Raw genomic sequence first — 13,176 nt, forward strand, 5'->3', positions numbered from 1 at the left:
TCGGTTTGTACTTCTAATTCGTGACCGGCGTTTTGTTTTGTTCTCTCTCCGCATTTGTCACAAATCACTCAACGCCGACGTGCTGCGTCATCCGCCGGAACTGCTTCAGTGTATGACAGTCAGCGGAAGTGAGAGAAAAGTGTTAATTACGTTTGAAATATGGATATTTTTCTTACAAAAATGCATGGATTTGCTACAGAAGGTCTTTATTCATCCCCCGGAGCCGTCAGCGACACGTTTATTATGAAAGCGCAAGCTTTATTTGACGACTTGTGGACTGTTCAACTGCAACACCCGCTGACTGCAATGATAGAGCTTGGAATAGCCAGGACAATTTTTAATATAACTCCGACTGGATTCTTCTGAAAGAACTAATATATATTCATATTTAAGGATATAGATTTAATTAGATTTAATATAACTTTTAATTAAATATATGCATATGTATCCATTTCTTTGTTGCATCAGGAAGAACCCCATGTATTTACAGTACAACAACCATCAGAGGTAGAACATAATGGGTATGTAAATAAATCAGTTTAAATGATTAACGTGTAGATGAGAAATGCAAAATCCTTTTTTTTTTTTGGTTGTTGAAGTATAATCATTTCAAGTTTTCTGAACAATCCTGCATAATTTTTGATTGGAAGACACAGTATTTGCACTTTAAATAAAGCGTAAACTATATGCATCCGTAATACAAAGCAATATAACTTTTATAGGCGAGTGTAAGTAATAGAGAAGATCATAGTCAACATTTCACTTTTAGCATCTCATTCTCTCTGCAGTGATAGACTGCTAGTCATTCTGTACACATCCATGCAGGCAATATCGTGAGGACAGTACATCGGTTTCACCATAAATCATTTGTTTTGGCTGCAGATTTTAGCTACACTTGCAAATTTCGCAATATTTTGTTTTGGTTCACACTACAGTCTCCTGCAGAACCAGAACTTCATACCCCCTTAGCGTTCACTGGAGTGTTAAATTAGTTCCAGTAACATTTGTCAAATGCAATAAGGCATCTTTTTTTAACGCTGCACTGAATGTGAAATCTCTGTATCCACATTGACCTTTTCTCACTGAGACTGAAGATTCAGCTCGATAGATGTATAAACTATACACATTTTCAGAAACCAATAGTTTTTATAGGTTTTCAGTAACGTAATATGTGCTAATAATCAATAATGTGGCAGTAGAGCGTCCACAGAGCGCGTCACACTCTAAAGTCACAATGTACGAAATCTGAAACACTGCAAGACGTTCGTACTCCCATTCATTAAGTTTGAAGTAAAATAAATCAACTACAAATTAATTTGCCTTGAAATTTCTTTAAGTAGCTTTATCTGCATGAGTTCATTACAATCATAAAAGCTATTTGAGTTTTTTGTTTTTGAACGCTTTACTGATGATGTGACGCTTTTTTCTTTCAAAAGGCAAAAGTTCTATGACGTCACTAAAGTGATTTGCCTTTATTAGCCGCCGAGACATTGAGACGTGGTCACCACTACTCAACTGTAATGCAGTAGCATTGTGAGGTCACAGTTGTGATGTAGTAGCATTACACTGGGCAAAAGTGGGTATGCTGCGAGACCGTCTCATGACCAGACGGACCTCCACGTTAGGGAGACTGTCCTGTTTTATCTGGCTGCAACCCTCATCCGCTACAGCCATATGAAGGTTGAAACGCAGAGACACAGATTTCTTCCTCAGCTTGGGATTTCCTTTAAAGAATGACCCTTCCCATTGCCTGATGACCTTGTCAATCTTCTCTGTCCTATAGCACAAAAAAGCAAAGTAATAAGCATTAAAATTAGGATTACATAATCTCTGGTGCAAATAAATGATGATTTAAAAGTTCCATCACAATTGTATTGCCTGTGAAGCCACATGCAAGATCAAACACGTCAAGATCTTTGTCCTTAAGGTGTGAAGTGCTTATGGTTCTTCATTGCAGCTTGAAAATAAGTCTATGTAAACTCACTCCACATTTCCGTGACCCTCCGCACTCTCCCTCACTACATTTCCTTCCAGAATCTCCTGAGTCTTCACAGTACAGATCTCCCCATCTTTGTTTATGACTGGTTCTGGATGAGAAACACAAACACAACATCTCTCAGCCTCGCAGTTGTATAATGAACCAGTTGTTGAGAATGACTCTGGAAATCTGAAACAAGATGCACTCCAGTGCCTGTTTTAGGTTGGACAATGAGTTTGAGGGTGTTTTGACATCATCCTCACTTATGCTTATTTTTGGAGTCATCTCAGTGAAGAACGGCTCGGCGATATCCTCGTCACATCCGTTGTGCAGGCCGTTCTGCTCTGGAGCAGGAACTGAGCCCTTCCATGGCTTCAGCTTTAGAGGCCGACCATCTGAGTTCAGAAACCTGTGGTTCAGGAGTGAAAGAAGAAGCAGTTTTGATTCAAGACCACACTCAACTTTATTGGTGCCTTAGAAACCTCTTTGGGTTGATTGACTTTTTATAACATTAAGGGCACAATTCCAAAAACCCTGTCAAAATTCCAGTGTATTACATTGGAGTTGCATGAAAGACATCATACAAGTTTGAGCATGTGCTAACGGTTTTATTGCATAAACGAATACAGCTGAGCAAATCTATCTCTCCCCTACCTGCCCTCCTCATGTTCCAGGAGTTTCCTATAGGTTGCGATCTCTCTCTCCAGCCTCATCTTGGTGTTGAGGAGCTGGGTATGGTTCTGTTTCTGGACTTCCAGACCGTCCCGCACAGTTTCTAGCTCAGACTCCAGACTCCTGACAGACTGGGACAGATCCTTGAGCTGCACAGAGTACTGGAGCTGAGTGTGGTGTAGAGAGCTATGGAGACTCCTCTCCTGGTGGGATAAAACAGAATAGTTATTTATTACCAACATCTACACCCCTTTTACCAGCCTACACCCCGAGACACTGGGATAGGCTCCGGTATCCCCGTGTCTCTTTGTAGGACAATCTGCTTGGAGAATGGCTTAATGAATGGATGGATCTTCAGGGTTGGTGGAATGGAATAGGGTGGTCGGAAATTGTGAACAGTGACCAAAATATTACAGCGTCAAGCAACACAAGCAAGGCATCTCCCATTTAAGTTAAGTCACTTTAGTGCCAGTGCCACTTCATCCATACAATGCCACCATGTTTTACAGGGTCAGTCCCCCTGGACCAGCTGGGATTAGGTGCCTTGCTCAAGGGCACAATGATGATGGCTCATAAATTGCATCTTGCATTGTTTGATCCACTAACCTTTCTGTTATTGTCAATCACCCTGAAGGAACCTGGAGTTGAAAACCGTGGCACAATGGTGATGACTCAAGGATCATACATTGCAGAGATCAAAGCAACAATATTCCAGAAACTGAAAATAAACTTCCGGTTAAATCTGAGATTAAGAGGTTGGCTCAAGGGCACAATAGTAGTGGCATATGGATCATGCCTTGTGGGGCATCAAACTAGCAACCTTCTGATTAACAGACTTGAGTTTTAACCACGACACCACCACCGTAATGTATCTTGAGCAAGGACACAGTGGTCACTGGAAATCTCAATAATTCTACTGTTCATGAACTGTGGATCAAGTGGTAGAAGATGGCTCTACCAACACTAAGGACATGGATTAAATTCCCAGGGCTCAACTTGTATAACATGGCACCTTCAGTGGGGTTTGATCCCACAACCTTCAGATAACTAACCAAAATATTTAACAACAAAACTAGTATTCAGTAACAATTTGTGGTTATCCGCAGTATTTGATTTATAAATTATGAGGTCCCAGAACAAGGAGTGATGACAAATCTGGCAGGGATCTGTCGTCCATTTCCTGGAGGCGAAGTGTTGGTATATGTTTAACACTTAATCTACATTGCAAACAACTTGTTTAATTCACAAAAATGGAGGTTGAATCAGATTCTGGAAGTGCCGGTTTCAGATCTGGCTTGTTCTGGCAGGAATTAAGGTGTGCATATGCGTTATGCATCAGTAAGTGATATTCTAATTTGTGTATTGTGCATTAAGGTGAAATGGGCACAGGAGTGTGTGTGTGTTTAGGTGTGTCTACATGTTCCTGAATTGGATTGTGTGTATCTGGGTGTGTCTGTGGGCATGTCTGTGGGAACCGAACGCACCAAGGCATGTAGAGATTCAATTTCCACCTGTAGACGGTGCCATCTCTTTCGGGCCTCTGTGAGCTCGGCTCGTGCCTCTTTCAGGGCCTCGTCACCTGCTCTCACCTACACAAAAAACACAACACATGCAGTGTGTACATAAGAACGTCAGTTAGCACTGGTAACACAATAGATCACATTAAAGAAAACTGAATTGATGCTCTTGTGGTCTGACATGTATATCACAGTCTAGGAATCACTTTAGTCTCAATCTGATAAGAATGACTGCTCAGTTCCAAAGAAATGGAAAATTATATGCATGATTTCCAACTAGCTTGTTCCAAAAACAACATATAGTCTTATTCAATCTGAAATAATAAAAAAAAAAAACATGTTTTTGGACATGGTGCCATTGTACTGCCATGTTTTTGAAAGGTTTCATGTTAATACCATGTTTTTGGACGTGTACTATGGTGTTACCATGTTTTTCAGGAGATGATGTTCAGTGGTAATATTATGTGTTTTGAGACATGTACAATGGTAAAACCATGTTCAGTGGTGCCAGAATGTTTTTTGGACACCTACCAAGCACCTTGGAGCACCATTGTATTGAAACCCTCAATTTACCATTGTACCAGCACAGTAGGTATTTATAAAGACAAGCTGCAGTGTGTTGTTATTTTTCAAGGAGAGTTATGAGGCCGATGGCCCATGTTTTTGTGCGAGGGCATAAATTCTGCTCAAGCACACTGGAAGACAAATAAACAATCACCTACTAATGAGAACAGAAAAAAGACAATGGTTATGCTCAACAGGACTGACATCCCTCATTCTGTTTAGAATAATAATGGTTGCTTAGCAGTCTTTTCACTCACGCACACACACACTACGACCGCTCTGCAGTGCCCTGGCCAGCAGACCATAGAGAGTGTTTGAAGGAGAGAGAGAGCAAATACTCGTACCTGTGGCGGAAACGCAGCTTTGGGGCTGGTTGCATCCTTTTGGGGCCTTCTCTGTGAAGCGGGACCAGAGCCTGGGGCTGGATTTGGTGGCGTGGCTGAGTCGGGGCTGCTCTGGGCTGGGCTGGAGTGGTCGCACTGGGTGCTGGTCCGGGAGAGATCCATTCCTCTGCCATCCTCTCCTGCAGCAACCTGCAGTAGTACTCTATCACACTCCTCTACTGCTCGCCGCTGGTGCTGGTCCAGCTCTCTCTGTCAGCCAACGAGAGACAGAGAGAGAGGGGGTGGAAAACAAGAGGGAGGAAGAGGAGAATTTAAAGGGCTCCTCTCATGAGGAATTAAAATTTCCTTCATCTTTTGGGATATAAGAGTTCTTCCTGGGTCCAAAATGACAAAAACTTCTCATTCTGACATCTACAACCCAAAATAATTTGTCTGTCCTTTCATTTACTATTTGGCCTGTCCAGTCAGGGTGAGGTTATATAAACAGGATAGATATTGATAATGATAAAGATCCGTTTACAGCAATACTAAATGTTCGCTGCGAACAAGATTTATAATCGAAACAGTTCATTCTTATGGAGCTACTTATATTGGGGTGAAACTTTGTTACAGACAGATCAAAGTTTACGATTTCTTCGTACAAACTTAAAATGCAATAACTATGACAAGTGTGAGAACCAATATCAACTATAAAATTTGAAGTCTTTTTTTTTTCAGTTTAACTTTTGGTTTAGTATATACAGTATATTTTGTGTTGGGTGGCGACAGGCGCTTTTGGTCACATTTGTAACAATATTCAGCGTATTGGTTGCGTTAAAGCTATATGTTTGCTATTTGCATAGATAATAATTGTGCACAAATAAAAAGGACACAAGAAGTCCAAATAAATTGTATTATTGGCAAAATCAATAAACAAAATAATGTCTTATATAATTAAAGGTTGTGTAAGTTCAGATCCAACATTCCCTACACACACACACCCTTTCCACGAGGCTAACCGCAACTTGGCATTAAGACATTAGGGAACATTTTTAACAAGTGTTTTTTACTAAAGACAGACGTAAAGGTTTCTCTCGTCAAATGCTTATATATGACTGAGAGAACATCACACACACAGTGACACAAAATTGCACAATTATACACAATCACTAATTAACATTTAACAACAGTGTCTCCACCTCATGTTCCTCCACGATTTGCTGTAACTCATTTTGGTATTCATAAAGCTGTTTTTCCAGGAGAGTGTTGGATGTTTCCACGTCTATTTTCTTTATCTTCAGCTGTGACACCTCCTGCTCCTTTAGGAGACGGAGTTTCTTCTCGGTTTCACACCTACACACACATAGGCATGCTATGTATTTACTATTACATTTAGTATTTAGACATACTAAAGGATTCTTAATTCAGTTTATAAAAACATATGCTGACAGAAACACACTTACAATGAAAGCATACAAGGCAAACATTGATATAATTTTGTCAACACATTTTTTTTTTCACTTAAAAATGGGTTGTAATTATTTTCTGTGGTAATCAACTGAGTATTTAACCCAATTTCGCATTTAAACATATACTCTCAGTGCACACCCACTGTTATGATAAAAATGCAATAAACCAATCATATTGAACCAACAAGGCACTGACTTTCTAGGAAAATTAGACTTTTATAATCTGAGAACGTTCCACCTTATGTAATAGAGGATTATGTGTCATATTTGTTCATTTATTTCGCTTAATTCATTATCAAGAATTCACTGGCACTTCCAGGCACTTGCTGTTTCCCCCCACAAGAGGGCGATCAGATATTTAAATCACAATATTTTGTTCTTTTGAAGCGGAATATTCCATTGGCATGCATGGAATGCAGAATGTATTATGAATACTGTCCACAGTATGCACATTTTCTGACCTGTTACATTTGGACAAATTACAGAACACAGTGGGTTGAGTCGTGTATGTGTGTGTGTATATATATATATAATGTCATTAAGTAAAATAAATAAATAAACATATTTCATATTTCTTGTTTACTGAAAGTTTCTAACCTGGTCTTTAAATGTGCTGCCCTGAGTTTCACTGCATCGGATTGTAACAAAACTTCTGCATTTTCCATTATGATCATCCTAACCTGCCAAGACAAACATAAGAAAAGGAGAATTAGCAGAAAAAAAGACATAATCAAGATAAAGAACATTATAATTGCCCGTGGGTAGAAATTACTTTCTTGAGCAAATTAATCAAAATTATGAAAGAAAAAAAAAACTTATTAGGAATCTACAAGGCTCGTTGAAGATAAACGGCTGTCAACACCCATCTAATCATGGGAACGAAAAATCATTTCTGAATTCTCAGTGTGAAAGATCAGGGTGTATGTAGGTGTGCATCAACATGCTGTTTTTCTGGCTGTCTAGTTTATGCAAATACCACCACTAAAGGAAGTTATGAAGACTTAAATGGTGCCAGGATTTTTCACTTAATGTCTGTTGTGCACATTGCTCAATGCATTGATTGTATCTGAACAGATTAATTGTTTTTCCCCAGAGCACATAAAATAGCTAGCTATCTGTCACATAAAACAACACAAGTGGGCTTTAAACTGTTATCTGCATTTTTGCAAGTCTTTAAGCAGGCTACTATTACGATAGGGTCAAAGATCAAGCCAGATGTGAAAGCCGATCCTGAGGAACTAAAAGGATTAACAATCTTTTACAAGGTCAGTGTGGCCACAGGCGCCGGAACGGTTTTAGGAAGTACAGGTGTTAACAGCCCTCTGGAAATCAATTAAAATAAACCTGTTAGTCCCATAGAATTCAATTCACCAACCATGGTCCATTATTACATGCTGCACAGTTTACATACTGTATACTGCAAAAATAGTATGTGCAGTATGATAGTATGGGATTTTTAACATATCCTTAGTCTTAAATATATAGTGTGCCATCTAATTATTGTATGCATATTGTACCCAGTATACTGTACTTAGTGCATACTGCAAAATAATATTAATGAGTATGCAAAATAGCATGCAGTAGTATGCCATAGTTAACAAATCATTCATCTTAAATATAGAATGTTATGCAATTATTATAAGCAGCACTGTAGACAATACTGTATACTTCAAAAATAGTATGGCATTCTGAACACATCTTTAGTCTCAAATATAGCATGCCATCTAATGTCTGCATGCATATTGTACCCAGTATACTGTACATAGTGCATATTTCAAAATAGTATGAGTATGCAAAATAGTATGCAAAAAGAGTAGTATGCCATAAAGAACAAATAATTGATTCCTGAATATAGAATATCATGTTATTATTTACTATTGCAAAAATAGTATGAGCAGTATGGTATTCTGAACATTATATATATATATATATATATATATATATATAGCATGCATTCCGAATATTGGCATTAATCTACACAGTTAACATACTACATACTGCATAAATGAGTATGAGTAGTACAGTAATATGGTACTATGAACAAATCCTTAGACTCAGATATACAGTATGTCATCAATTGTATGCATACAGAATATTGACACACTCTACACAGTTAACATTAATTCTAAATTCCAATTAACATAAATATTATGAATAGTACACTATTATGTCATTCTGAACACTTAAATATATAGCACATCATCTAATTACAACCCAACAGCCTAAAACCTGGTCTTTGTCTTTGTTCAAAATAGCATATTAGCATACTATCCATACTATTTAAGCATAATTTAGTATGCATACTGTGGACAGTATGTGATTTTTATGTGACTATACTCAGATGACCTACTGAATATGTCAAAATGTGCAGTATATAACCAGAACTCCACAGGGTTTGTATATCCCACAATGCATTGCACTGGGCTTTAAATATTACCCATAATTCCTCTAGGTTGTTGACTTGATTAGACATTTTACAAAAACTAAAAATGCTAAAAAACCATATTGAATTTGTGCTTGAAACATTAATTTTAGCATAACGTACTTTTGCATACTAATTTTTAAACAGAATGCAGTTGCAGTCAGCAGTATGCTAGTATTCTGTTCTAAATGAAGCGTTTATCAACAGAACGACTTTCTAAAGGTTGGTGGACGGTTGAGTTTCTCTCAGCACAATATTAGCTTAGCACATTTTGACTGGCTGGCTGCCATTTTGATGATTCATGAGCCATTGTGACAGCATTACATCCAGTTAATCATTGTCATTGTCACTGTAAGTCACTCTCATATATAATGTATTTTAAGGGGATAAAATGAATTAGTAACGTTAATAATGAATGCTTATGTGTTTGTACAGCTAATGCTAATGCAAACTACTAGTCACAAAGACTCTGACAGGTCATATTGTGCTTTGGTTTTAGGCAATGTTCAGAATGAAATACTAACAGGTTGTATACAGCAAGATGTGCTAAAAATAGTATGCAAAGATAAACATGCTAATTTGCATGCTACATTGCTGTCAAATACAATTTTTCATCTCACTATCAATGTACTGCATGCTACAAAAAAGGCATGAGTAATGTGGTAATATGCCATTCATATTTTTAGTATCAAACATAAATATTATAACATATTTTTAGTATCAAACATTTTTGCCATCTAATTATCGTATGCATACAGAATATTGGCATACTGTGCACAGTTAACATACTGCATAATGTATAATTATTATGAGTAATACAGAAGTATGCCATTATGTCATCTGATTACTGCATGCATATATAGTAAAATACAGGCATTGTGAACCCAGTATACAGTACACAATGCATACTGCAAAAATAGAATGCTTAGTATGCCATTACAAACATATCCTTACTCTTCAATATACTGTCATGTAATTATTACATGCTACACAGTATACATACTGTATACTGCAAAAATAGTATTAGTATGTTAGTATGCCATTCCAAATAAATTCTTAGTGTCGAAAATAGAATGCCATCTAAATATTGACTGAATAACATTCAGTTAACATACTTCATAAATAGAATGAGTAGTAAAGAACAGTATACTCTGCATGCTGCAAAAGAATATTGGAAACAGTATTCAGAGTAGTGTGCAAAAAGAATAGTACGCCATAATGAACATATTCTTAATCTTGAATATTGCAATTGCAATTGTTACATGTTGCACAATATACCTACTGTATAAAGCAAAACTAGTATGGTAGTATGCCATTCCAATAATATTCTTAGTGTCAAATATAATATGTCACCTAATTATTGACTGAACACAGAATATTCAGTTTACATACTGCATAAATAGTTTGAGTAGTACAGAATAGTATACTTTACATACTGCAAAGAGTATTCAAAATAGTATGGAATATAATAGTATGCCATAACGAATACATTCTAAATCTTGAATATAGAATGAATATAGACTTATTACGTGCAGACTTATTAGTATGCATACTATATTCTAAAAATAGTATGAGCAGTATCGTAGTATGCCATTCCAAATATTCTTAGTATCATATACGGTATGCCATCTAATTATTGACCGAAACAATACTGCATAAATAGTATGAGTAGTACAGAACAGGATTTGCATAATGCAAAAGAGTATTGAAAATAGTATGCAAAAAGAATAGTATGCCATAACGAACATTCTTAAATATATAATGTCATTCATGCTGCACAATATGCATACTGTATACTAAAAATAGTGTGAGCAATATGGTAGTATGCCATTCCAAATATTCTTAGTATCATATATAGTATGTATCTAATTATTGAGTCAAACAGAATAGTCACACTGCATACTACATCAACAGTTTAAGTGTTACAGTATGGGTTTCTGTGCATACTGCAAAAGAGTATTGAAAACAGTATGCAAAAAGTATAGTAAGCCATAATGTACATATTCTCAATCTTGAATATAGAATGTCATGCAATCATTACATGCTGCATAGCATGCATACTGCAAAACGGTATGTGTAGAATGATAGTATACTATTCCAAACACATTCTTACTATCAAATACAGTAGTGACATAAATTTAACAAAGATTTAGGGCCCAGCCAACTCCTAGGGGCCATCGGAATTGTTAATTTTTGATGCCTCTTATCCAAGACACCTGATTTAACTCATTATCTGAAGCTCCATATCCAAGCTCCATGTCGAAATACTGAAACACCCAAAATGTGTAGTGGGGCCCCAGGGGCCGAATTGAGAAACACTACAGAAGATGATGCATCTGAGAAAAAAAAGAATACGCATTTAATGTCTTAATTAGGCTCATTACCCCAGAGCCAGTCTGAGGGTTTTTCAGGGTCACATGAAAAGCACCTCAGGATATCAAATGTAACGAGCCAGGCAAGATGCAGATAACAGGGCAGATAATGAGCGCGAACATCACCGACCCACCTGAGCTCGCAGTTCCTGTGTCAGCGCCTCCTTGTCGCTCCAGTCCCACCACAGAACAACGTTCCTCAATCTGCACTCTGCAATCTGCTCCTCCAGTTCACGATTGGTCCATTCCAACTGATTCACGTGCTCCAGGAACCCCTTCAGCCTTTCATTCAGGCCCCTCAGGGCAAATTTCGGCTCTTCGAGTCCCTCCATGGGGCCAGATGAAACTAAATGAACCAGAGCACGTCCTGCCACACCTAAGACAACCGGGTGTTTACAGAGTAAAGATTTTGCTTGAATACAACTGTCGACGTGGCTCCTACGGACAGGGATGAGGCCTTTCCCTGGCCCTTGGGGTACTGTGGGAGTGGAACAGGAGCGAGAGGCCCACCAGGGTCCTGCCGGCCTCGTGTGGAGGTGAAGAGCAAGAGGCCACTATATGTGTCACGGGTTTTGCTGGTGCTTTTGTGAACGCTGATCCTGGATTTGTGACAATTCACACATACACACACACACACACGGCACAGGTCAAAGTCCATTTATGTTTTACTGTTGTAAAGGTACAGTTTTGCATGCGTCTTTCTGTTTGCCCCAGCTTTTGTGGCTCATATTGCGTGCAGTTTGTTTGCGTTGCCGCAGGGTGTTTGCATATGCGTGTTTGTGTTCACTATTAGATTCTAGCATTTGGATCTTTTACCTAATCATTTTTTCTGTCTAGGTGAACTCATCTTCGGTACAGATCTGCCCTGTCGAGGCAAGTCTCAGACCTGTAGGGCATACTTACAAAATACAAACTGCTTTACACCTCGAGCTTTTCGCTAAAGCATTGCAGATTAACAAAAACATTTTGGCATTTATGTTAGAACAGAACTTAGCAGCCTCTGTGCAAAGGGGAATGTTGACTATGCATTATCAGATCTGGGCCAAATGCACAAATCTATGGTTTTACTATTGTAAATTGACACTTATTTATTTATTTATCCAGAGTTAAGTTTTACATTCAGTTTGTATCAATCTATATAAAAAAATTTAAATAATGTGTGTAGAATATGTGGTGTGTAGAATACGCATTGTGTTTTTTGCATCTCCAGGTAAAATAAATGAATAAGGTATATGAATAATGCAGTGCTAATTGACATAGGGCCTATCATGTATTACAGTATAGAAACTATAAAATATATTTTCTGCATTATTCTGTGATAAAAATGGAAAAAAGTGTTTGTAGTATATAAACCAATCATAAAATTGACATTAGGAAATTATAGGGGAAAAAATATTATAGAACAAATTATTGGTTATTGTCCAACAGTGTAAGCTATTTGATTTCTTAGCCAATTAAAAATAAGAGATAAGAAAAAAACATTTTTGTCTTCTGAAATGATGGCTATATCCCTGTTTAAATATATAATACATACTTTATATAAAACAGTATAAAATATATGAGTATACACACTGTATCTCCTATGGTTTTCTACATATACAGTTTTATATTTTGTTATTATAATTAATGTTATATTGTTGTTTTTATTATTATTATAATGCAAATTAAATTTGAATGAAAGTGTACAAAATATAAATATAAATGAATAGAAATATTATGTTCAATTTTTATACATTCAATTGGACAAATTCTAGCATTTATAATTAATATTTAATATAAAAATTATAAAATATATGAATAAATAAATATGAATATTCTGTATTTTATATATATATATATATATATATATATATATATAT

At 37.0% G+C, this 13,176-nt stretch overlaps 1 protein-coding gene across 3 annotated transcripts in view; it reads right to left on the reverse strand.

Annotated features, from left to right (window-relative positions):
• LOC107653582 (keratin-like protein KRT222) overlaps window positions 1-13,176 on the reverse strand; it is a 17,724-nt gene that overhangs the window by 3,096 nt on the left and 1,452 nt on the right. The window contains exons 1-10 of one of the 3 annotated variants that reach the window (XM_016440321.1): window positions 12,134-12,204; window positions 11,452-11,916; window positions 7,121-7,203; window positions 6,254-6,407; window positions 5,076-5,324; window positions 4,135-4,239; window positions 2,633-2,853; window positions 2,242-2,387; window positions 1,985-2,087; window positions 416-1,777 (exon numbers count right to left, since the gene is read on the reverse strand). In XM_016440321.1, the coding sequence (XP_016295807.1) occupies window positions 1,540-1,777; window positions 1,985-2,087; window positions 2,242-2,387; window positions 2,633-2,853; window positions 4,135-4,239; window positions 5,076-5,324; window positions 6,254-6,407; window positions 7,121-7,203; window positions 11,452-11,649 (1,497 nt within the window). In that variant the 5' untranslated portion in view covers window positions 11,650-11,916; window positions 12,134-12,204 and the 3' untranslated portion in view covers window positions 416-1,539. Of the gene's footprint in view, window positions 1-415; window positions 1,778-1,984; window positions 2,088-2,241; window positions 2,388-2,632; window positions 2,854-4,134; window positions 4,240-5,075; window positions 5,325-6,253; window positions 6,408-7,120; window positions 7,204-11,451; window positions 11,917-12,133; window positions 12,205-13,176 lie in introns of those variants that run through there. The other 2 variants (XM_016440322.1, XM_016440320.1) reach the window with 2 other exon arrangements.

The sequence above is a fragment of the Sinocyclocheilus anshuiensis genome, unplaced genomic scaffold (assembly GCF_001515605.1).
Source record: "Sinocyclocheilus anshuiensis isolate Anshui unplaced genomic scaffold, SAMN03320099.WGS_v1.1 scaffold1079, whole genome shotgun sequence".
Classification (NCBI taxonomy): Eukaryota; Metazoa; Chordata; class Actinopteri; order Cypriniformes; family Cyprinidae; genus Sinocyclocheilus; species Sinocyclocheilus anshuiensis.